The 24,217-nt window shown below is 42.1% G+C and overlaps 1 protein-coding gene across 1 annotated transcript; it reads left to right on the forward strand.

Moving 5' to 3' along the window:
• The first annotated feature begins 128 nt into the window (after positions 1-128).
• On the forward strand, positions 129-24,091 carry TTC19 (tetratricopeptide repeat domain 19). Its single transcript, XM_087825830.1, has 10 exons — positions 129-342; positions 424-548; positions 2,537-2,647; positions 3,100-3,138; positions 4,100-4,156; positions 4,466-4,527; positions 6,558-6,652; positions 19,755-19,909; positions 21,258-21,420; positions 22,099-24,091. The coding sequence occupies exons 1-10, from the start codon at positions 159-161 to the stop codon at positions 22,230-22,232; spliced, it is 1,125 nt and encodes a 374-aa protein (XP_087681956.1). The 5' UTR covers positions 129-158; the 3' UTR covers positions 22,233-24,091.
• The last annotated feature ends 126 nt before the right edge of the window (positions 24,092-24,217 follow it).

Here is a 24,217-nt window from a genome sequence, read left to right on the forward strand (position 1 = left end):
GCGGGGCGCAGCGCGGAGCAGTGACGTATGCTTGCGTCATCGCGCATGCGGAGGGCAAGGCTGTCTTCTCGCTACGTCACGGCCCTGCGGCTCCGGGTGCGCTCGGCGCTGCGGGGGGCCGGGCCGGGCCTGCAGTGCGCGGAGGACGAGGCGCGGGCATGTTCCGGCTCCTGAGCCCCAGCCTGGGCCGAGGCCTTTTGCGGGCCGCGGGGCGGCGGTGCCGGGGTTGTTCCGCGCACCTGCCCCCGGGCCCCGCGGGAGGTCGGGCGCCCGAGGCGGAGGCTCTGCCGCTCCGCGTCGCGCCGCAGGGCGGGGGCCCGGGCCTGCTGCCGCTGCTGGCAGGTGAGGGTGGCGGGCGGGGCGGGTCGTCGGGCGGGGCCCGGGGCGCGGGCAGGGCCGGTGACCTCGGAGCCCTTTCCGCAGCGCTCGCGTGGTTCTCTAGGCCCGCCGGGGCCGAGGAGGAGGAGGAGCCGGGAGCGGGCGGGGCCGCCGGGGAGGCGGCGGACGAGGCCGAGGCGGAGATCATCCGGCTGCTGAAGCGAGCCAAGGTGAGGCGGCCCGTCGGTGCGCGGCCCCGTCTCCTGTTTGCTGAAGCCCGGTGGAGGCCCGAGGGTGAAGTGCCCGGGAAGGCAGGGGTCGTGGGCGGGCCGGGCGGCGTGGGGACCCTCCGGGCTCGTCAGCCTCTCCAGACCCCAGTGCGACCTCTGCAGGCACCACAGGCATCGTTCTTTTAAGCAGAATTAGCGGCAACGTTTGGTAGCTTTTGCCAGCGAACCAGCCAAGCTGACAGGACTGGCATAGAGAATTTCTCACACAGTATGGAAGGTCCTGAAAGTGAAATTTAGTGGTGCTTATGAGGGGTTTGGTTCTCTTCTTTCTAAACTCTTCCTTTTCACCGCATTCTTTCCTATTTTCTCCCCAGGTTATCTCAACTCTTCTATTGGGTTAACTCCGCCTTGATGCCAACAACGTCCAAATTTATATTTCCATGCTGCAGTGCGCTGCTGACGTGCCATCTCCACTTTGAGGCCCTGCCTAGCTCTCAGACTTAACTGGCCCCACAGTAAACTCCTGATCTTAAATTCCTCCCCGACACATCTCCTTCACCATCTCTTTACTACCATCTACCCAGTTTTTCAACCTACCTCATAGTCATTCTTAAAGCTTGGCATCCCTTACCACCGCCTCCTCGTACACTTAGAGTCTAGTAACAGATCCTGTTGCCAGCAAATCCAAAAAACCAGCCCCCTTTTCTCTATTTCCTCTGCTATCACCAGAGCCATATTGTCACAGCCTACCACCTAGTAGTCTTGCCTGCCCTATTGCCCCTGCATAGATTCCATTCTCCATGCAGCAGCCAGAGAGATTTAAAAAAAGTAAATCAGTCCCGCGAGTGTGGCTCAGCTGGTTGAGCAGGGTCCCATGCACCAAGAGGTCCTAGGCTCCACTGCCCGTCAGCGTGTGCCCAGCCTGTGGGCTCCATCCCAGCAGGGGGCATGCGATAGGCAGCCAATCATGATTGTCTCTCATTGATGTTTCTCCCTCTTTCTCTCTCTACAAAATCAATAAAAACATATTTTAAACAAGTAAGTAAATCAGATCATACCACCTTCTTGCCTAAAAACTTTGAGTGACTTCCCACTGCATTTTTTTAATCTTCACCTAGCAGTACGGTTTCTTATTGATTTTAGAGAGAAAGGGAGAGAGAGAAACATTGACGTGAGAGGGAAACATCCATCGGTTGCCTCCTGACCAGGGATCAAACCCGCAACCTTTTTGGTGTATGTGGTGACACTCCAACCAACTGAGCTGCCTTGCTGGGGCTTTTCACTGCGTTTATGATAAAAGGCAAACTCTTTTCCATGGCCTGCAAGACCCTACATGATTGGCTCCACCTTACCTTGCCCACCCATTTGGCAGTAATCTTCTGGTTCACCAACTTTCTTTCATATCTTTCTCCATTTCTAGAATGGTTCTAAAAGAACTATTCTCTTCAGCCTGTAGGGTCTTTGCTCATTCCTTAATCTCTGTTTGGGTCATCTCCCCTACAATTTCTTATTTGGTTGACTCTCATCCTTCCTACCTTAGTTTAACTGTCACTTCCTTGGAGAGCTCTGACTCCTGTTTAGAGGAGACCCTTATTGTTCCTTTCCATTTTTTCTTAGGTCTTATCATTAGTTGTGATTAAACTTACGTGTTGTACAGGGTCCCTTTAATAAAAGCCTGCAAGAAGAGAGGATGTGGGGCAAGGAGCTTGCTTATAAAACATGACGTGAAAATTGTTCACATTCCTGCTGTCTGCATCTGTTGGCCAAAATTTTGTCATATGGCCATACATAGCTGCAAGGGAGGCTGAACTCTTTGTCAATATCGTAGACATAATGCCTGGTGTACAGTAGGAATTCAGTAAATATTTGATGAATGAATGAATGGTTCCATTCTATGTTTTGGGATGTATAGCCATATCCTTTTCGGTCTGGTAAGCACATGCATCTACTTTCTTTACATTTCATTTTCTGTGTTTTTCTCTTTTCAGTTGAGCATCATGAAAGATGAGCCAGAAGAGGCTGAGCTAATTTTGCATGACGCACTTCGTCTTGCCTATCAGAATGATAACAAGAAGGCCATCATTTATACTTATGATTTGGTAACTCATGTAACTAACCTGAGCCACACTGATGAAGGGTGGGTGCAAGAGAAGGGTTGTTAGCTCTCTTGATTTATATTCCTGACCTTCAGGAATATAAAGCTCTTGGTTTTTGTTTTTACTAAATTTTCTTTTTGTTTCAATTTTTATTTTCCTTGGGGTGTCACTTATAAGAAGTTTCAATCCCAGACCAAAAAGAAACAAATATTAACATTTGCTTCTCCCAGGATGAGTGAATCTAGATTTGGTTTTGATAGCCACAAAGCATGAGCAAATATTTATTTTCATATCATTGCTGTACTTTGCTTCTCGCTGATTAGTGACATACTTACCTCTCTGAACAATTTTTTAATTAGAGGATGAAAGCAAAAAGGAGTCATTAGCTCAAAAGTTTTGAAATAAGTAGGAACAAAGTGCTCTAAACTGAAAAACAATTTGTAATTTGCTTTCAGATGGCCAACTTAGCCTTTATACGGGGCCAGCTTGAAAATGTAAGTAAGTAAATCACTTTGTAATATCTTGAATTTGTGAAGGACTAGTTTCAAGGAAATGCTCTTAGTAAGGCAAAGCCACTGTCACAAAGAGACCCCAGAATAGAGTGACTCAAACAAGGAGGTATATTTCTCTTAAATGCTTTTAGTCCAGAGGTAGTTAAACACTGAAGAGGGCTATGTACCTTTGTTCCATGAAGTGGTCAAGAAGCCCAGGCTCCTCAGATGCGTCCTCATCTGCATAGATGAGCTGGCTCACCTCCAGCTTGCAGGAAGGAAGGACGGACGGACGGACAGAGGGCAAATGGCTTCCTTGTAAAATATGATTTAAAAATTGTTCACATTCCTTCCGCCTGCATCTTTTGGCCAAAACTTTATCATATGACTGTACCTAATTGCAAAGGAGGCTGACCTATGAAAAACTGAGGAGCCTGACAGGCGTGGCTCAGTGGTTGAGTGTCAACCTATGAACCAGAAAATCATGGTTTGATTCCTGGTCAGGGTACATGCCTGGGTTTCGGGCTCGAGCCCAAGTAGGGGGGCGTGCAGGAGGTAGCTGACCAATGACTCTCATTGATGTTTTCTATTTATCTCCCTTTCTCTCTCTGAAATCAATAAAAAGTTACCAAAAGAAAAAATTGAGGAAATTCTGTAACTAAAAAGATGGAGAGGAGAGTGAATATTAGGGAATAGTTTGCAGTCTCTGCCACAGTGGGCTTGGATTAGAAGTTAACTTCTAAAGTTTCTACTCATCACAGAATAGTTTTTAAGGTGCCCAGAGGATGTGGAATCCAGGTTTTTAGTCTGTTTTCCCATCACATGGACACTTTTCTCTGTATGTGAATGTATGTTTGTGTATTGTGTTTTATTAGGAATGATGCATCAGACTAGTACTTAGAATTCAGGGTCATCTAGATAGTGGAACCCAAGTAAAAGAAAAATCTTTTCCTTATGCTTTTAGGCAGAAAAACTTTTTAAAGCAACAATGAGTTACCTGCTTGGAGGGGGCATGCAACAGGTAAGGATATTTCCTAGAATTGGGCCCTAGCTGAAGCAGGTTTCAAAATAGTCTTGCTTCCTAGAAACTCCACCCAGCTCCCAACATATGCTTTGGACCAAAAAAAAAGTAGATTTTCCCCCCCTCGGACTTGTGTAAAAACTTCCCTTATGCAGAAACATGGTAGCTGAGGAATTCACAGTTGCCTACCTCCTTTGAAAGGGTGAAGACTGACTTTCAGGCCAAGGTTAGTCTATAGGCTGATCTGAAATAGTCCATGAGGAAATTTTACTTGTCATGTGTTTTCTTCATTTTTCTTTTTCCTAACAGGAAGACAATGCAATAATTGAAATCTCTCTAAAGTTGGCCAGTATCTATGCTGCTCAGAATAGGTAAGTATAGCCAGACTCTAGGACTGTGGGCAGGAAACTGTGACCCTGGGATGTTACATAGTTTTCATTTACCTGCTGGGTCTCTACATCATCTGGGTCTCCAAAAACTGAGTGTCACATCAGAGTGTTCCACCCTTCATCTTTGAAATCGTCAGTCTTTCCCAGTTTTGCCCCTGCTGTTTGATGAGCCTGATGAATGGGGCATGTAGGACTCAACCCTGGCTGCACAGCGTCAGAGCTAAACAAGGGAAGTCAGAGTGAGAAATTTAGTGCAGCTCTTCCCAGAAGAGGAGGGCGCAATGTAAAAGCTGCTAGGATAGTGAACTTTGAAGAAACGGTTTTTCCTGTGTAAGTATCAACCAACCAGGAAGTTAGGTATCAAGTTAAATGAGAGAGTTGCTGTGGAGTGTTCTAGTGGCTGGTTTGGTGGGCAGTGTTTTTAAAGCATGCAGAGAGGGTCTGGTAGCTAGGTTTTAGGAAGGGGAGATGTCTAGGAGTAGGAGAGAGACTTTTGGATAAGTGGGACAGGAAATCAGTGCTAATTTAAAAGTATTAGATGAGTCTCAATTCTTACAAAGAGGAAAGTCTGCCAGCGACACAGGAAAGGCTTTAGAAAACAATTTGGATGTGTGCCAAAGGTCAGGAACTGGTGAATGAGGGCTGAGGCCTTTCCTTCTCTACAGGTGGAGTTCAAAGAGGAAATATTTAGGACATAAGCAAAGAACTCTGGGGAGTTACATTCTGGGATAAGTTTACGGGAAGACCTAAGACAAGCTTTTCCTTTGATTTTTAGTTGCTGCAGAGTTGGGCACTACAGGTTTGGAATAACATCAAGCCTGGTACTATAGAATGAGTGTTCACTGAGGTGAGGGCCCTGGCACTGATCCCTGCTGAGGGCCACCAGCTCCTTCATTCTTAGCAGGAACCAGTTTTCCTGCATTTGGTTGGATACTAGAAAGGCAAGAGCTTCTGAGGGCCTTTGACTTCTAGTCTTTGTGGAGCTTTGACATTGGTCCATTCCGGGGAGCATTGCAGCTGGGTCAGTTTTGCTTGGAGGATTAACAAGAGTAGATGTTGATGGGATGTGAACTGCTAGGGTAAGAAGAAGCCCAAAGCTAATAAAACTGGAGAGTAAGTCAAATTCATGGTCTCATAGAGGTGAAACCTTGTGTAGAAGCCAGTAGAAGCCACTAGTAATTAGTTTGTAAATTACTCTCCTCAAAAGTTTTGTTTTGTTTTATTAAGGGAAGCATGAGACCAGAAAATGTATTGTCAGATCCTGAGCTTAGAGAGATTGATATTAGTTAGGAGGGAAGTCGTTTCTAGATATTTTGCTCTGACTAGGAGTATCTTGTGGCCAGTCGCCCAGCCTCATGTCCTGTTTGAATACCAAACCATGTCTGCCAGGGTCTGGGTCTGGGTAAGCTTCTGCTCTTCCGAACAGTGGGGTCACCTGTTCTCCCTGGCAAAGTACTAGAGGAGAAGGGATGAGCTTTGTAGTGCCACTTCCAGTAGGAAACCGGAGCCAAAACAAAGAGCAAGAACCAGGACTGAGCTTCTGTCATGTTTCTGTGCATCTATTTCTGGAAACCAGCCAGAAAGTTGACACTTGTTCTACCTAGAGTCCCCAAGGCTAGAGGGTCCAGGGCTGGAGGGAGGCTAAATGCCTTCTAGTGCCATAGCTAGGAGTTTCATTTCTGTGAAAGAAACTTGGAAGACGTATAAAGGTTATCCCAGAAGTTATATGAGATCATTAGTTAGACTTCCAGCACAGGGTGGCCTTAGCCTCCATTCATATTAGTGTTACTTTGAGCAAGTGTAGGCTTTCACAGGTGGAGGAACTGGCTTGCTTAACTGTTCTGGGAGATGATGAAATCTGCTGGCTATGTCAGCTATTAAAACTATGTCTGCATTCCTAGCTTTTTATGTCTTACGTTCCGTTAAATGGGTGTAAAGAAGAAAAAATGTAACTTTTGAGAAATGGCGGATTGACATCACTTATGACATCCCTCCTGATCTTTACTTTACAGACAGGAATTCGCTCTTGCTGGCTATGAATTCTGCATTTCAACTCTAGAGGGAAAAATTGAAAGAGAAAAGGAATTAGCAGAAGACAGTTTGTCAGGTAGGGGAATCTGACTTTTCTGGGCATTGCACAAAGGGCTAAGGTCAGGGGAATTGGAGGGAAAGTTACACATTTGGGAAATTAAATGGCTATTTTTAAGGTCTCAGCAGAGGATTTGGAATAAGATATTTTGGTTAAATGACTTGACCACTGGTATTTTTTTAACCCCTTGGTGACATGTTAGTAATTTATCTGTTGGCTTTTATTATGTATAACCTCTGGAAAATTGAGCAGAACACTAATTAAATACCTTTTGGTTCCAGATATACACCAAGTTATGAAAGATAAAGAGCAGCTCATGATTTTGCAATTCATCCTCAGTGTGGAGGGAGGAGCATAGAGTTCAGCTAGCAATAGAATGGGGTGGGCAGGAAACTTCTGGCTCGAAATGATTTGGGTTAAAGTACTAGCAAGATGTTTGAGATATAGCAGTCAGCTCTGAGTTGCTAACACAGAAACATGCCTTGGACGAGTTGTCTATGCTCAGCTGTCTTCTCTCCTGAACGTAAACCAGATTTTTACTCCGTCACTGTACTGAAGCTCTCATTCCTTATCTTACCTACTGTACTTAGCAGTTCTGACCCATTGATCTGTGTCTTCTATTGGAAACACTTCATTCACTTGGCTTCTGGGACACCTCCCTGGTCACTTGCCTTTCCCTTCGTCACCTCTAAAGTTAGCAGACATCAGGGCTCTCTTTGGCCCTCACACCCTAGGAGATAACACTTAAGTCCTATAACTTTAATACCAGTTTTATGTCTTCAGCCCCAACTTGCACATGAACTGCAGACTCGTGGGTAAGATTGTCTCTCTGACATCTTGAATGTCTGATGGTCATCTCTCACTTAACATGTCCAAAATGGATCTCTTTCCTTCCTTCCTTTTTTTTTTTTTTTTTTGAATTGTGTGTTTACTACCCAAGTCAAGTCTCCTTCTGTCACCATTTACCTCCTATACCCTCTCCTACATCTCTGGTAGTCACCACGCTGTTGTCTGTGACTATGGGTTTTTGTGGGGGTTTTTTTGTTTTTTTAAATATGTCTTTATTGATTTCAGAGAGAGGAAGGGAAAGAGAGAGAGACAGAGATAGAAACATCAATGATGAGAGAGTCATTGATCAGCTGCCTCCTGCACGTCCCCGACTGGGGATTGAGCCCAAAACCCGGGCGTGTGCCCTGGTCAGGAATCGAACCACAATCTCCTGGATCCTGGGTCAATGCTCAACTGCTGAGCCACGCCCGGCCAAGCTGTTTTGTTTTTTTATTAATCCCTTCATGTTTTTCACCCAGCCCTGAAACCCCCCTCCCCTCTGATAGCTGTCAGTCTGTTCCCTGTATCTCTGAGTATGTTTCTGTTTTGTTTATTTATTTTAAAATTTTTTTCAAAAACATATCTTTATTGATTTCAGAGAGAGGAAAGGAGGCGGGGAGAGAGAGAGATAGACATAAATGATGAGAGAGTCATTGATCAGCCGCCTCCTGCGCGCCCCTGACCGGAGATCAAGCCCTCAACCTGGGCCTGTGCCCTGACCGGGAATCGAACCCCCGATCTCCTGGATCGATGCTCAACCGCTGAGCCATGCTTGGCAAGGCTGTTAGTTTATTTTGTTCATTAGATTCCACATGAGTGAAATCTTATGGTACATGACTTTCTCTGACTGGCTTATTTCGCTTAGCATAATAATCTCCAGGTCAATCCATGGTGTGGCAAAGGGTAAAATTTTTTTTTATGGTTAGGGAGTATTCCATGAAGTGAGTCTCTTGATTTTTACCGGTCACAAACTTGTTTCTCCACTAAGCCTCAGTTTAGTAAATGACACCACCATTCACCCAGTCGCTTTGGCCAAGAACCTAAGAATCATCTGTGATTTCTTCCCCATTCTTTATGTGTAATTCACCTACAAGTTATATTGGATCAACCATCAAAATATATCCATTTCAGACCACATCTCCTCCTCTTGCCTACTGCTTTGGTCCAGGCCACATTCTTTTGCCTGGACACCAGTAATACTTTCTCACAGGCTTTCCTGCCTCCATTCCCTCACACAGTCCATTATTCATGCAACAGGCAAAGTGATCTTTTAAGAACTCAGTGCCTTTGCATCACCTTTAGAATAAATTCAGAATCTCTGTGTGGACCTATAAGGGGCCCTACACAATCTGACTCCCACCGGCCACTTCTACATACATGCTGTCCACCTTGCTCATCCCACCTTCACCACACTGATCTCGCTATTCGTGTGCATTCCAAGCTCATTGCCACCTCCGGGCCTTTTTACTTGCTGCTCCACTGCCTAGCCTGTTCTCCGTAGCTGCATGGCTAGCTCTCCCCTCAGTGCTGTGCTCAGGCCACCGCCTCAGAGGGCCTGCCCTGACCGAAACATGCTCTCCTCCCACCTAGTGTCTTCCCAGCCCTTTGTCCTTGACTTTTCTCAGTCACACTTAAAAGTAGGTCTCTGTTGTGTGCTTGTGTTTGTGTTGCTACTAAAAGTGTATTTTTGTTTAAGTGTTTTTAGTATTTGTCTTCCCTGTCAAAGAGGGATAGACTTTATCTGTTTTATGAAATGCTGTACCGTCAGTACCTAGAGTAGTGCCTGGCACATAGCCGGGGCTCGATAGTTGTTGAATGAAAGAACAAAAGACCCAACTAAACAAGTAGAAGTTCCAGTGCAGTGGAAGTGCTTTGAGGAAATTCACAAAAGATGTAAAACAAGTCTAGCTATTACATGTCACTCGAACTACCCACATCCTTGCTATCTTTTATTAACATTGACTTAAGACAATTTCTTAAGAGTGTAAAGCTATCTTTTGTGATACCAAAAGTAATACCAGTTCATTGGAGGACGTGGGAAAGCATTATCAGAAAACAGGGCTCATCCATAAGTGCGCTACAGGAAAGCACTGTTGTTTATTTGTTGTGTGTTTTCCAGGCTTCTTTTGTGCTGTGGCATTCACATTTTAAGAAACAAATTAGGGATCATGCTGTATATACTCCTTTGTGACCTGATTTATTAAAATTTAGTAATATATTATCAAAACACTTTTTTTCCAGGCAAAGGAATTCTTAATGGAGAGAGCAAACTAATTTTTATTGCAAACATTATTGTTAAATTTTACTAGTTATGCAGTGAAAAAAAATGTGCTATATTTATAATCTTCTAAAATTTTAAAAAATCCTCACCTGAGGATATGTTTTATTGATTTTTTTAAAGAGAGAGGAAGGGGGCAGAAGGAGAGAGAGAGAGAAACATCGATTGGTTACCTCCCGTATGTGCCCAGACTGGGAATTGAACCCGCAACCCAGGCATGCACCCACCCTGATGTGGAATGGAACCTGCAACCTTTGGTGCACAGGACGAGGCTTCACCAAGCCACCCAGCCAGGGCACGTTATTCTAATCTTACTTTTTTTAAAGGCCTATATCCCCACTCAGTTTTGAACAAAGCAAATCCATTATTGAATTTATATGTTTTTTATTGGTGTGACTAACTCTGTCCTGATTAGATAACTTTAGATCACATAAAAACTTTGACTAGAACCAGGTTTAATGGTTTTACCTCAAATCAGAAAACAAAATGAAGTGCTTTGGTCAGTTAGTAAAATGGTTTTACCAAAACAAAACAAACAAAAAGCCCCAACTTGGTCTAGAATACTCATTTTGTTCTTCATACCTGATCTATATATGTAATTACTGAAGAAAGGATCATAAAAAATTAGGTGAAAACAGTAGATTATAAAACATTAGAGTTATGAGAAACCTCATGTTCTAAAATCCGTAGATTAAATGCAGGTGTAGAATAAGGGCTGAATGATACCAAAGTACAGATAAGTGATTATCCCTGGTTGGTGGTTTATAGGGGATTTTTATATTTCTAAATAACATAAAATTACTATTTCTTGATTTATTTTTAGAATCTATTGACTTATAGGAAAATGATAATTTAGTGCAGTTTTTGATTATTTTGAACGTATAAACTAGTTCTGATCCAACTAATATGATTACATAACTATTTTCTTTTTCGTACCACTTTTCATTTCCTATGTAGTCAGCAGTTAACTAGATGTTTTTGTTGCTTGTTTTATGTACATGACAGATTCTTCTCTCCACCGTAGCATTGATTTCTTTCATTCCTCAGCTTCTCTGGGATCCTGGGACACATGGGCTTGCTGGTCACTGGTTCCTTTCTTCCCCTTTTTTGTGTGTATAGTTAGGAGTTACTGGTTTTTTGTTTTAATGAAAAGAAATGTGACACTAATATTTGTATAGTTTAAAAAGTAATGAGAACAGGCAGTGACCCAACTTTAGCAGTACCCTTGAAGACCTGCGTATGTCTGGCCCCAGTCCCATTCCCCTTCCTACCTCAGAAATACTGCTCTCCTGAGTCTTTACCGTTCATTCACTTCTCTTTAGTTTAACTTTTATACAGAAGTTACTGCATTTTTGTATGCTTCTTTTTTTTTAATCCTTACTGAGGATATTTTCCCATTGCTTTTCAGAGAGAGTAGAAGGGGGTGGTGGAGGGGCAGAAAGAGAGAGAGAAACATTGATGTGAGAGAGACAAATCTATTGGTTGCCTCCCACACGAGCCCTCACTGGGGCCAGGGATTGAGCTTGTAACTGAGGTACATGCCCTTGGCTGGAATGGAACCGGGACCCTTCAGTCCAGGGGCCGATGCGCTAACCACTGAACAAGACCAGCTAGGGCTGTATATGTCTTTTTAAAATTTATATAAACGAATCACACAGCATGACTTGTACCAGTATTTAATCCTTTTGGGATTTGACCTAAATTCATTTATGTTTATTTTCCTTGCTTTTGTTAATTTTAAATACAGATTGAGTAGCTGTTCTATGCCCGCTGCTGTTCTAGGATTTGCATAGAGGCAAGTGAAGCAAAAGTCTCTACCTTTTTGGAGCTTAATGCTTAGAAAGGTATTTTTCAGTTTTGAAATCAGATAAAATTCACCCAACTTCCTGATTTTTTCTTTTTCTTTATTTCTAAACAGTTTTAACGTTTAGTTTTTTAATATATGTGCAATTTATTTTGGTGTGAAGTTGTTAGCTACTTCCTTAAAGATAATCCATTCTCATTATGTACTTATGTATTAATAAGTATGTGCTTAGCTTTCTTTTGGGGTTTTCCATTCAGATTTATTCATGATGAAACTTATAACAGTATACATTGTTTGAACTATGTTTCAGTTTTACAGATCTCACAAATGCTACATTTGCATAATTTCGCCCCATTTTATTTTCACTCAGTTTTCACATAAATTTTAGATATTTTCACATGAATTTGAGATCATTTTGTCAAGTCCCCAAGGTGCTTTGAGACTGAATCATTAGATTTGCATTATATTTATAGGTTAGTTTGGGGAGCTTGCCATCTGAATAAATAAGTTACCATTTAACTGCAAATAGCAGAACATTTCAACTAAATTAAGTTAAGCAAACAGTAAGGACACTCACCTCATATAGCTGGCAATTCAGCAGAAGCGGGCAGGCTGTTGAGTCAGTTGATAAATGTATGGCTGGCTGTTGTCCTGAAGGAAAAGGCTCCGTTCATCCCTCCTCATGCCATTCTCAGTGTGTTGGCTCTCTCTTCACGCTCCCCTGTGGCTGGAAAGTGTCTACCAGGTCCCGGAATCTTTGCTTCTCTTAGAATGAAGGTAGTCTTTTCTAGACATCCACAAGCAGATTTATTCTTACTTCTCATTGGCTGAAGTGGGTTACATGGCATTTCTATCCCAGTCCATGGCCAGACACATGGATTACCATGATGGGTTAAAGCTGATAGGGATCCATTCCTAACAGGATGGCAATCCCTCTGCTCGAAAGGAGTAGGCCCTGGGACAGACTGCAGCTGTGCTAGCAGAAGTCACTTGCTACGCTCTGCACTACTGAGTCTTCCCGTTGAGGACCGTGATGTCTCCTGCTTACAGATTTAGTCACATAGATGTGACAGCTATTTTATTACATTTGATTCCAAGTGGGTACTTGACTAAACTATTTGCTTTTCAGTTGGTAGTCACCCTGCTTCCATTTGGGAAATCATGATAATTGTTTCCTTTTAGATATACTTCTGTGTCCCTCCCCCTCCCCTGCACCCATTAAGTTCAGTCCAGAACAACATTGAATAATAGTGGTGATGGAGAACTTTGTCTTATACCTGACTTGGTGTCAACTGTATAAACAGATTTATTATTATATATCTAGAGCACACCAGGCTTGCTAGTAACTGGTTAATTGTTCAGTATACTGCTGGATAATATTTAATACTGGGATTTTATTTAGAACTTTTGCATTTATTTTTTCATGTGAGATCCATAGTTTATTTATTGTGCTTGTCATCACAGGATTGTATTAATGTGATAAAATGAATTGGGGTGCTTTCTATTTTCTGTTCTGGAATAGGTGTGGGGTATTACATAGGAGGGATCTATTCCTTGAAAGTTGTGGGATCTATGAAACCATATGGGCTAGATCTCCTTTATTTTATTTTTTAAATATATGTTGATTTCAGAGAGAGGAAAGGAGAGGGGGAGAGAGAGAGAAACATCAATGATAAGAGAGTCATTGATCAGCTGCCTAGCCCGCAACCCGGGCATGTGCCCTGACCGGGAATTGAACCCCGATCGCCTGGATCCTAGGTCGATGCTCAAACGCTGAGCCATGCCTGGCCGGGCTAGATCTCCTTTAGAGTTGATTCTCTGGCAGCTTTTTTTCTTCCTCAATTACTCTTACATTTAATTTTCTTCCATTTTCTTGATTTGATTTCATTACTTAGGACAGTGCCAAGATCAGTGTTAATAAATATCCGTTGCATAAGTAAATCAATAGGTGAAAGAGTTTTGGGGACCTGTATTTTCCTAGAAGAAACTTCCTTTTGGAATTATATTTTAAAAGCATAATTTACCAGAGTGCAAACTCTGGCCCTTCCACTTACGTGACTAGAGACAAGGTACTTAACTTTTCTGTTTCCTTTTCAATGAAACAAGAATAATAAAACCTACCTTATGGAGTTGTTACGGGAATTAAATGCTCTAGGACTGTGACTGGTCCTCAGTAAGTACTGTGCAAGAGTTTGCTGGAATGCGATGTGTTAATGTAATTTATTGTATGGTTTACCTTCTTTATATTATGTTTACCAGTCTGTTTATGAAGGATCATCCTGATTACTTTATTCATTTTCTCATCAATTTTGTTGATCTTTTAAAAAAGAGCCAACTTGTTTCATCTAGCTTACTAGTTGGAAGATTAGGTTATTGATTTAAGATCTTTCTAGTATAGGCATTTACAACTATAAATTCTCCTCTATTGCTTTAGCTGCATCACATAAATATTGATATGTTGTGTTTTCATTTCTCAAAGTATTTTCTAATTTTTCTTGTGATTTTTTTCCCTTTGATTCCTAGGATATTTTGGGGTATGTTAATTTCCATATATGGGGTGGGCAAAAGTAGGTTTATAGTAGTTCATATGCAAAGACATGCAGGTTATGATTATTTGTAGCTTTAACTCAAAAGGATGTCACAGTGGCACTGCAAACCTACTTTTGCCCATCTCTGTATTTGTGAATTCCTCAAATTTTCTTCGGTGGTTGATTTCTGAGTTTATTCTGTTGTGGTCAGAGAATATGCTTTGTGAGGTTTCAGTCCTTTTTTGAGACTTATTTTATGACCTAATACGTGGTTTTTCCTGGAGGATGTTGCATGTGCATTTGAGAGGAGCACAGATTCCTTTGTTGCTGGGTCGGGTGTTCTATGTCTGTTATGTCTAGTTGGCTTAGCTTTGTCCAAATCTTCTTGCTGATTTTGTTTAGTTGTTCTAGACAAAATTTTTGTTTTTGTGATTTTTTCCTTTATACATATGTCTATGCTGTTTAAACAGTCCTAGATGTATCTTCATTGAAGAGATAGATCTTCATTATCCCTTTATCAAAAAAAAGGATTTGTCTTGTCACAAATTCACACACTTTAATTTTACATTGTTGACTATATCTTACTCTTTTTTCTTTTTGAAATATATCTTTTTATTGATTGCAGAGAGAGGAAGGGAGCAAGAGAGAGAGAGAGAGAGAGAAACATCCATGATGAGAGTCATTGATCGGCTGCAGCCCGCAACCCGGGCGTGTGCCCTGACCGGAAATCAAACCCCCATCTCCTGGATCCTAGGTCGATGCTCAACCGCCGAGCCATGCCTGGCTTGGCTCTTACTCTTTTAACTTTTTGAGTCATTTGTTTCTTTTGTAGAAGGCTGTTTAGATTTTTAAAAAACCTAATCTGAGTATTACTGTCCTGTGATAATCTTAAAACCTATTTATATTGGTATTAAAAGTGGTATTTGGTCTAATTTTTGCATTAAAAAAAGTGCTTGCCATTTTTGTTATTTCTTTTATTTTCAGGTCCCTACTATAGGGACTTTCTCCTCACTAAACTCCATTTATATTTTGAAAGGAAGGCATACACACGGTTTTCGGTTTTATTAGGGATAACCAAAAAATTTCTTCAAAACATATTTGACTCAGAAAAACACATTTGTTTCAGTTTCTTCTGTAAGGTGAGTATAATTTAACATTCTTCTGCCTTTCCCTTTCCCTGTGTTTTTTTCTCTGTATGACCTAGAATTTTAGACTAGTGGGATTCTGTGCAGAGAATTTTGACACCACCTGTTTGCTGCCTTTTGTCGATAGCCTGTTTCCTCCTACCGGGTTGCCATGTAGGAGGCAGAAGTTTCAGTAGCATAAAGTTGGGGATTAGTTTTATGAATTTTGCCTGAATTTTTATTTCTTTTTGATCCTTACCTGAGAGTATTTTTCCATTGCTTTTCAGAGAAGTGGACAGGGGAGAGAGACATCAGTGTAGGACAAGCACATCGATTGGCTGCCTCCTGCATGTGCCCCCACTGGGGCCGGGGATGGGGCTCAACTGAGGTCGTGCCCTGGCTGGAATGAACCCGAGACCCTTCAGACTGTGGGCCGATGCCCTAACCGCTGAGCCTAACTGGCCAGCGCGTGAACCTCCATTTTGAAGGCCCAGTTCTCTTGAGTTCCTGTAATATATTTTTGATTATGCACAGTTCTACTTGCTGGGTCTTTTATTCAGGCATGTCATTTACCTGTATGTTGGCCTCTGTCTTCTCTGTCCTTTATATCTACCCTTACCTCCCTCAGTTCTGTGTTTTGGGAATTTCTCTATTCCACGTTACTGACATTCAGAAGAGTCAGTTCTGTGCTTTCCTTTGGTGTATTTCTTGTAAGATTTCAAGCAAAAATAATGTGTAGAGAGACTTTAACAAACACCTGTACATCTTACCTTTACCTTTGTCCCATCTAAGTATTTTACTGTATGTGCTTCTGAACTTTTTTGTAAGTTTAAACTGCTGTGTACTCCTAGTTCACGTTACTCCTGCCCTGAATTTGGTTGTGCTCTGTATCATTCTTATGCCTGTTTGTTACACTGTATCAGTGAACAGTGTACATTGGGGCTAATGTGTCTTTAAACTTTACATGAGGTATCCTACTGTACAGTTGCTTCTGCAGTTTCTTTTTTCACTCAGCATTATGTTGTTGAGAGCTATCCATGTTGATACTTAGAGCATCAGTTTTCCTGCAGAGGCCGTTGGCTTGCCCGGCCACCTGCCTGATGGGTTGCATGTGTGCAGTGGGGACTTCTAAATTAGCCCACTGGAGCGGGGAGTGGGGGGTGAGGGGTGAGGTGAGCCTTTTCTTCCTATCCTTGCAGAGTGATACAGGCTAGCGGGGGCCGATTGGCTCATTCACTGCAGCTGTGGTGTAGGACGCCATTGTAGGGACATACTCCAGTTCTCCTACTGATGGATATGTGGGTTCTGCATGTTTTGCTGTGGAAAATAATACCTCTTTGAGCATTCTTGAACCTTTGTCTCTGTGCACACATGCAAGATACTCCCTAGGGTATGTACCTAAGGGGAGAATGGCTGGGGTGCATATACTAGATATTACCAAATTGCTTATCATTATAGTTTTACCAGTTTACATTTTCACTAGCAATATACTAGCATTATTTTTGCTCTGTATCTTTGTTAGAATTAAAATTTTTTGATCTGGTGGATACAATAGGGAATTTTATTGTGGCTTCAGTGTGTTTCTCTGATTACTAGTGAGATACAGAATACCCTTTCATGTATTTATTCACCACTCAGATTTCCCGCTGTGAAAATTGCCTCTGTACCTTTAGCTTATTTTTTAAAGGGTTGTCTTTCATTTTCAATCCTCACCCAAGGACATGTTTATTGATTTTAAGGAGGGAGGAAGGGGGAGAGAGACATTGTTGTGAGAGAGAAACATCTGCAGGCCACCTCCCGTACACACCCTGCCTGGGAATCGAATCCACCACCTTTTGGTGTACAGGGTGACGCTTGATTCAGCTGAGCCACCCAGACAGGGAGGGTTGTATTTTTCTTAATGATTTGTGAGCATTTCTTATGTATGTGTCATGTTATGTTTTGTAGGTTACAAGCTCTTTGTGGCCTTGCCTTTTCACATGTGGCGTTTGACATAGATATTAAAATTTGAAATAGAATCTTTTTTTAGAGTGATTTTAGAGAGCGGGAGAGGGGAGAGAGAGTTGTTCCACTTACTTATGCATCATTGGTTGATTCTTACATGTGCCCTGACCAGGGATTGAACCTGCAACCTTGGCATATCGGGACAACGCTCTAACCATTTAACTGCCCAGCCAGGGCCTATAGTAGAATCTTTTGATATTTTCCTTTATAGTTTGTGCTTTTTGTGTCTTTAATAAAAAATCCTTCACTCTTCTAAGGTCAGAAAGACAATCTCTTCTAAATACTGGGCTTTACATTTAGTGTTCTGTTTACCTAGAATTTATTTTCTAATGTGGTATGAGGTGGCTGTATAACTTTTTCCTCCCCGTGGACGGGCTTTAGCTCAGGACTGCGTAGTCAGTCTTTCTTTTCCTTACTGAGCTGCAGTGACACCTCTATATTGAGTTTTCATAGATCGATGGAGTGCCAGTGTTAATTCTATGATTAACATTAGTTTTTAGTTTTATTATATCTTTCCCATATTTAGTTCAGTACCTTTATGCTTTTAATTTTTTATTTGTCCATTCATTCAACCAGTCAGTCAAGAAGTACTTAACTGAATGCCTGTTACATGCCAGACACATTAGGCACTGAGATACAGCTATTAAAACACTTCCTGCCTCCTAGATAACAAACACTATCCTGTAAATTGGTATGTCCAAAGATGAAGAAGTGCTACATAGATGTCATATGAGGCGAGTCTGCTGTTTCATAGAGGGGTCAGGAAAGACCTGATTGGTAAGAAATCTGAAGAACGAGAAGGAACAACCAGCTGGCGGTCTCTGAGGGAAGAAGAGAACAGGCAGAGGAGGAACAAGTGCAAGGCCCTGGGTGGAGCATACTTGATATAGAAGTAATTAATTTAAACCGACTTGATTTATAGTCTGGGATTATTTAAGTATCTAAAACTCTTAAGGGTGAGGCCCCCTTTTTATTGTCTGCTGATTCTTTTATGTTAAGACAAAACTGTTCTCTAGATCTGTGTTCTCCAAATCTGTGTGGCATTTGGTGTGTTTTTTTCCAGACACTGTGTAGTCAGTTCTTTGATGTGTCAAGAAGTGCTATATTATTGCAGCCTTTGTTTGTCTTCAAAAAATGGATCTTTAAATTGGTTCTTTAAATTTGGCTTGTGAGTTTCCACTTCAGGATTCTAATGTCCTCTGGTTTCTTACATTGCTTTCTTTGCATCTTAAAACTTTTCACTGGCCCTCAACCTTGTTAACTCATTCTACTTCGAGTTTTATCTTCACTGTATCTGCTAAATATTAGTTCAAAACTAAAAATAATATTCCACAGCTTGTGTGTGGAATATAATCAGTGTGTGGACTCTATCTTATTTAAAAAGTGGGAGTTAGCCATTTAATTGGATGTTTTATGTTGTGATTTATAAGAAGTATGTATTTGGTCATCCAGATGACCAAAATATACTTCTGATACAGATTTATGTGGTGTTTGTCCAGTTCCTGGCTCACAGCTTCCAAACCCTTGGAATTTCATAAGTGTTGAGAGTGAGCATGGTGTCTTTTGTGATGTCAATGAGGCAACTTTTGGAAGCACCTTAGGACAGGTGGAAGGGTGCTGGTTGCCTAGTCACGTGATTAGAGGGTTGGAACTTTGATTCCCACCCCCTGACCTCCAGGAAGGGAAGTAGGGCTGGAGGTTGAACCAGTTGCCAGTGCTCAATGATTTAATATCATGCCTATGGAATGAAGCCTCCATAAAACCTCAGGACGCAGTTTGTAGCACTTCTGGGTTGACCTTGTGGAGGTGCTAGGACAGTGGTGCACCTAGAGAGGGCATGGAAGCTCCACAGCCCTTTCTACATGCCTTGCCCAGTGTTTCTCCTTCTTCTGGTTGTGCCTGAGTTATATCCTTTTATAATATTCCAGTGATCTAGTGAGTAAAATGTTTCTCTTGGTTCTGTGAGCTGCTCTAGAAAATTAATCGAACCCAAGGAGGGAGTCCTCTGAACCTGATTTTATAGCCAGTCAGAAGTACAGGTAACAACCTGTACTTGCAATTGGCATCTTCAATTGGAGGTGGGTAGTTAGAAATCTCTAATTTGTAGCTACTCTGTAGAAGCACAGGTTACAGCCTGGGCTTGTGACTAGTGTCTGAAGTTGGGGAGTGGGGAGTGCTATCTCTGGGTAGGTAGTGTCAGAATTGAGTTAAATTCTTGGATACTCTGCTGATTTCTGAGAATTGCTTGTTGGTGTGGGGAACCCTATGTCTGCATACACACTCTCACACACACACACACACACTCTCACACACACACACACTCTCTCTCTCTCTCTCTCTGAAGTTGCATTCAGGAAACAATTTAAATGTTAATCTACCTGAATTGTCAGGCCAGGGGTACTTAAGTGACATGAAATATTAAGTGAGTCCTGTACTGTTAAATATTTATGGGTCTTGGTAAGAAGAAATTGATTAGGGTAGGTTGGCCAGTTCTCTGACTCACTTTCTATATTGTACTTGTTATATCCCAGCAATGCTCTTATTTCCTCCTTAGTGGAAGAGAAAACCAATACCCACCTCCTCCTTGGCATGTGCTTAGATGCTTACGCTCGCTACCTTCTGTTCTCCAATCATCCATCACAGGCACAAAGGATGTATGAAAAAGCTTTGCATATTTCTGAGGAAATACTGGGAGAAAGACACCCACAGGTAAGACAGGAAAACAGAGTTTCAGAATTTCTGGGTGTGAAATGCCACACTCGTTGGGAACATAATTGGCAGGTGGTCCTTGGGATACTCTCCTTCTCATGCCCCAGTCCATTCATTTCCTACCACCACTCCCTGGCCCCCAACTACTTGTTTCAAAAAGGAGTTGAGACTGCTGATCAGTTAATGGGTCTGCGCAGAACATTTTGAGTGACTATTGGTTCACACAGCAGAGCAACTTTCTAAAAGGCAGATCTAGCCAGGCACCCAAGTGCTTCTGGGGCCTCAGAGTACACAGCACAGTATTGAGTCTGATGTGGAATAGTTAACACCTGAAGACCCTTGCCTCTCCCACCCCACAGGTAAAATGACAGGAAACGGGGTGGGGGGAAAAGAAGGAAGGAGGGACTGCATCAACAAAAATTAAATATGACTGACAGAATTTAAGCACAGTGTGCAAAGCTTTCTGTTAGAACACTGAATACATTGATTTGGAATCATCTCTTTGTGTGTCTCCTCTATTAAGTTAACTTTGTATAGGTAACAAGTGGATCACTTTGTGAATGTTTACTACTGACCGCCAACAATGGACACAAAATTTTTAACTGGGCTGAACATATCTCAAGGTGGGGGTACATGGGCAGGGCAAATTATTGGGCTATGAATTATCTTCAGGAAAGGGAGTTAGGACTTTATAGAGTCCCCTTAATGGAGGAGGAAGGACCTGCCTCTCTCAGTACCATTTAAAAACTCATAATGGGAATCTTCCTAAAGTGGATATTTCCTCTTCTTGATGAGTCTTAGGGTCACCAGTAGAATGACATCATACTACAGTCGAGGGACTGGCTGTTTAAGATTGCTGAACCTGCCCTGGGGCCCGATAGCTCAGTTGGCATATCGTCCCAATATGCCAAGGTGTGGGTTCAGTCCCCACTCACGGCACATAGAAGAATCAACCAGTGAATGCATAAATAAGTGGAACAACAAACCGATGTTTCTATAATTAGTCAATTAAATAAAAAGATTGCTGAACCTTAAATGGGATAGCTTATTTTTGGTGTTATTTTTAATTTGTGTTTCTGATAGTTATAGTAATAAATTATATTCATCCTGTTCCCTAGTTCCTAGATCTGTATCATTTTCCAGAGGGTTGAACTAATGCTGCTCATTATACGGTGAATGATAAAGACACACATTTGTTAGTGGCTGATGCCCCTCCCCTTTTGTGGAATGCTAGGAAAAATGAAATTTAAGTATATATTTAAAATTTATCGAACTCCAAATTAACTTTCAGTCTGTGTAGGTGTTTCGTTTTAATAGAAAAAGCTGCCTGTTTTTCTTCTTTGTATAGACCATTGTGCTAATGAATGACCTGGCTACCACCCTGGATGCACAAGGCCACTTTGATGAGGCCTGTGGTTATGTGCAGAGGGCGTCAGATCTGGCAAGACAAACAGAACATCCTGAGCTGCACAGGGTGCTCAGTAATCTGGCTGCAGTTCTGATGCACAGAGGTAGGGAGCTATGACGTCTTGACTGACTTGTTTTAGGTGGGGAGGGGTGGTACTGGATTTATAAATCTGTGAAATGGTGTTGAGGGGTCGCAAGGGGCAGTGAGGAAGCCCCACAGTTAAAAGGCTGGCTGAATAATACAAGGATGTGTTTGGCTGAAATACCATTGTGCTCAATTCATGTAACTTCCATATTCCTGCACTAGCTTGCTGAACCACATCAGCGTAGAGAAAACTTTGCAGTGACAGTACCTCATTTCTGGAGTGCTTTACAGATTTCTAAATGTGTTCACAGGTACAACCTGACTTATTCCTCAGTGTGCTTGTGAAGCTGGTCAGACGGACTTACTGTGCCGTGTTACTCGGCCTCACTGTAATTTCCAGAGGCCTGGATGACAGGTCCTTTTCCCCACTAGTGAAGTCCTTAGCCAGTGGCGTTAGGGCCCCAGGGGTGCACGGGGCAGCCAGGAGTCCCACAGCGCGCACTGAGTCCTGTACACCTGTGCCGGCTGCAGCCTCTTTGAGCCAGCCTGTCCCGTGGGGATGAAATGAGGCAGCATCGGCCTGTAACTTAATAAGCACACGATAAATTAGGCCCGTGTCATCACTAGCGCTCTCTCTTCAGAATCACTTTGGAAACACATTTTTTTCTTATTCTCCCTTCTCTCTGGGTTATTTTAGAACGATATGCACAAGCAAAAGAGGTCTACCAGGAAGCGCTGAAGCAAGCAAAGCTGAAAAGAGATGAGGTTTCTATACAGCACATCAGGGAAGAACTGGCTGAGCTGTCCAGAAAAAGTAGACCTGTGACTTAATTTTATCAAGCTCTAAATCCCTTTTTGTTGTAGGAAATATCCAGTAACAGCGTATAATTCCAGTCTCAGTGGCACCCAAATCAATGGTTTAAATGAGCGATTTTCAGCCGGTGTGCTGCAAGCATTTTTAAAACATGTAATACCTGAGTAGTCAGGGCACTGACCTCTTTTCCCTTAGATTGTCAAATAAAAAAATGACAACAGCCAACACAAAAATAGCCGTCCAGTGTGAATGAATCAAAATTATACCTTTTTTTTGCCAGGTGGGCAAAAAAAAAATTTTTTTTGGTGTGCGGCAGAATTTTAGTCATTAGTTTATGTGCCATAATCTGAAAAAGGTTGACAATTGCTGGCTTAAATCATTTGTCCTTGATATTCAAGTTTCCAAACTTAGCCTCGGTGAAGGGCAAGTTAAACACTGCCACTTTTGCTTTTTAAAGGAAAAGCAACTTCACTCCTGATTCTGACTTCTAAGGAGGTCAAGTGATGTTTTAGTTGTAGTGTATTTAGGTGCTGTCCATGCTGCTCTAAGTATAGAGTAAGATGGGTCAGTTTCCCGGGGTGGGCGTGTAATTCACACATAAGGTTTTGGTCCATTGATTTGTTGCCCTCTTTCCTCTTCCTTTAACATCATCTCGCAGACCAGCTGCGTGTCTCGTGGCAAAAGGAGGATTATGGTGAGGTTTTTTTCTTACAATCTGTTTCATGAAGCCCAGTGTGGGGCTTAATGCCTAGAGGAGGAGTTAAAAGTAACATTTTGCTTTTGCCATCAGTATCCAGCATCAAGTTTCAAAGTGGGATTTGGCACTTGGAAGTATATATAGCACCTTATCTGATGATAAACTGAAGTGAACCCTATGCTTCTGTATGAATCTAGTTATCTACAGCTGTGAAAAGGGAATGATACAACCTCTTGTCACTGCTATCTGAGCACTCCACTCCCTTTGCACCCAGGTCATTGAACAGTCATCTGCACGCAGACCTTCGGCGCAGGGTAGGCCCTACGGCACTCCTAGTAGTGCTGGTCCAGCAGAGGCATCGCTGGCCTGGATCCTAGTCCTGGCTTTTGAATTTGGGCCTCAGTATCCTCAATTGTAAAGCAGGAAACAAAAGAGGTTCGCTCCTGGCTGTGGGAGAAAGTATTTGGTCAAATGATCTTAAATGAATAGATTGCCATGTTGAAAGAATGTTATTTTTCCTCAGTCTATAAAGTGTATATAGATATTCCTCAAACTGTGATGGGGTTATGCCCTGATAAACCTATCGTAAATTGAAAATATCCTAAGTCAAAACGCATATAATGTGCCCCAGCACCAAAAAGTTTGCAGATTTCAATTCCTGGTCAGAGCACATACCTAGGTTGATGGTTCAACCCCCATTTGGGGAACGTTTAGGAGGCAACCCATCCTTGTTTCTCTTTTACATCGCTGTTTCTCTTTCTCCCTGTCTCCCTTCCTCTCTCTTTAAAATCACTAAACATATCCTCAGTTGAGGATTTTTTAAAAAGTATTTAATACACCTAACCTACTGAACATCATAGCTTAGCCCAGCAGGTTTCTACTGAGTGCATATCGCTTTTGCACATCGTGAAGTTAAAAAACTGTTAAGTTGAACCATTGTAAGTCAGGGACTGTCTGTAATACAAGATACATTGATGGGAGTTTTTACCTTAGCGGTCTTGCTAAGAGCCACTTACCTGCCTAGGCCCTAGGGAAAGGCAGTTTTTCCAAGTACCATGAAGGGACACTGTTGTTATTGGTATGCCTTGGAGTGGGGTTATGAATGATAATCTGATATTTTTGGTTCCTGTATATATACTGGAAGAATCCTTTCATAATAAACTAGAGACTCTACAACAATATTGTATGTATGCTATAATCTTTGAGTTTCTCATAAAAAGTAACTTACTGAAGAGTTAATAAAAATAAAATACTAAGGTCCAAACCCTCAGAAATTTGACTAAAACTAGAATTTTATGTTTTGCA

The sequence above is a fragment of the Miniopterus natalensis genome, chromosome 17, assembly GCF_054644295.1.
Source record: "Miniopterus natalensis isolate mMinNat1 chromosome 17, mMinNat1.hap1, whole genome shotgun sequence".
Lineage (NCBI taxonomy): Eukaryota > Metazoa > Chordata > Mammalia > Chiroptera > Miniopteridae > Miniopterus > Miniopterus natalensis.

Coding starts and splice junctions, on each gene's coding strand:
- TTC19 (XM_087825830.1), top strand. CDS start 159: ATGTTCCGGCTCCTGAGCCCCAGCCTGGGCCGAGGCCTTTTGCGGGCC. Junction 549..2,536: donor GGCTGCTGAAGCGAGCCAAG/GTGAGGCGGCCC, acceptor TTCTCTTTTCAG/TTGAGCATCATGAAAGATGA. Junction 6,653..19,754: donor AGCAGAAGACAGTTTGTCAG/GTAGGGGAATCT, acceptor TTTCCTCCTTAG/TGGAAGAGAAAACCAATACC.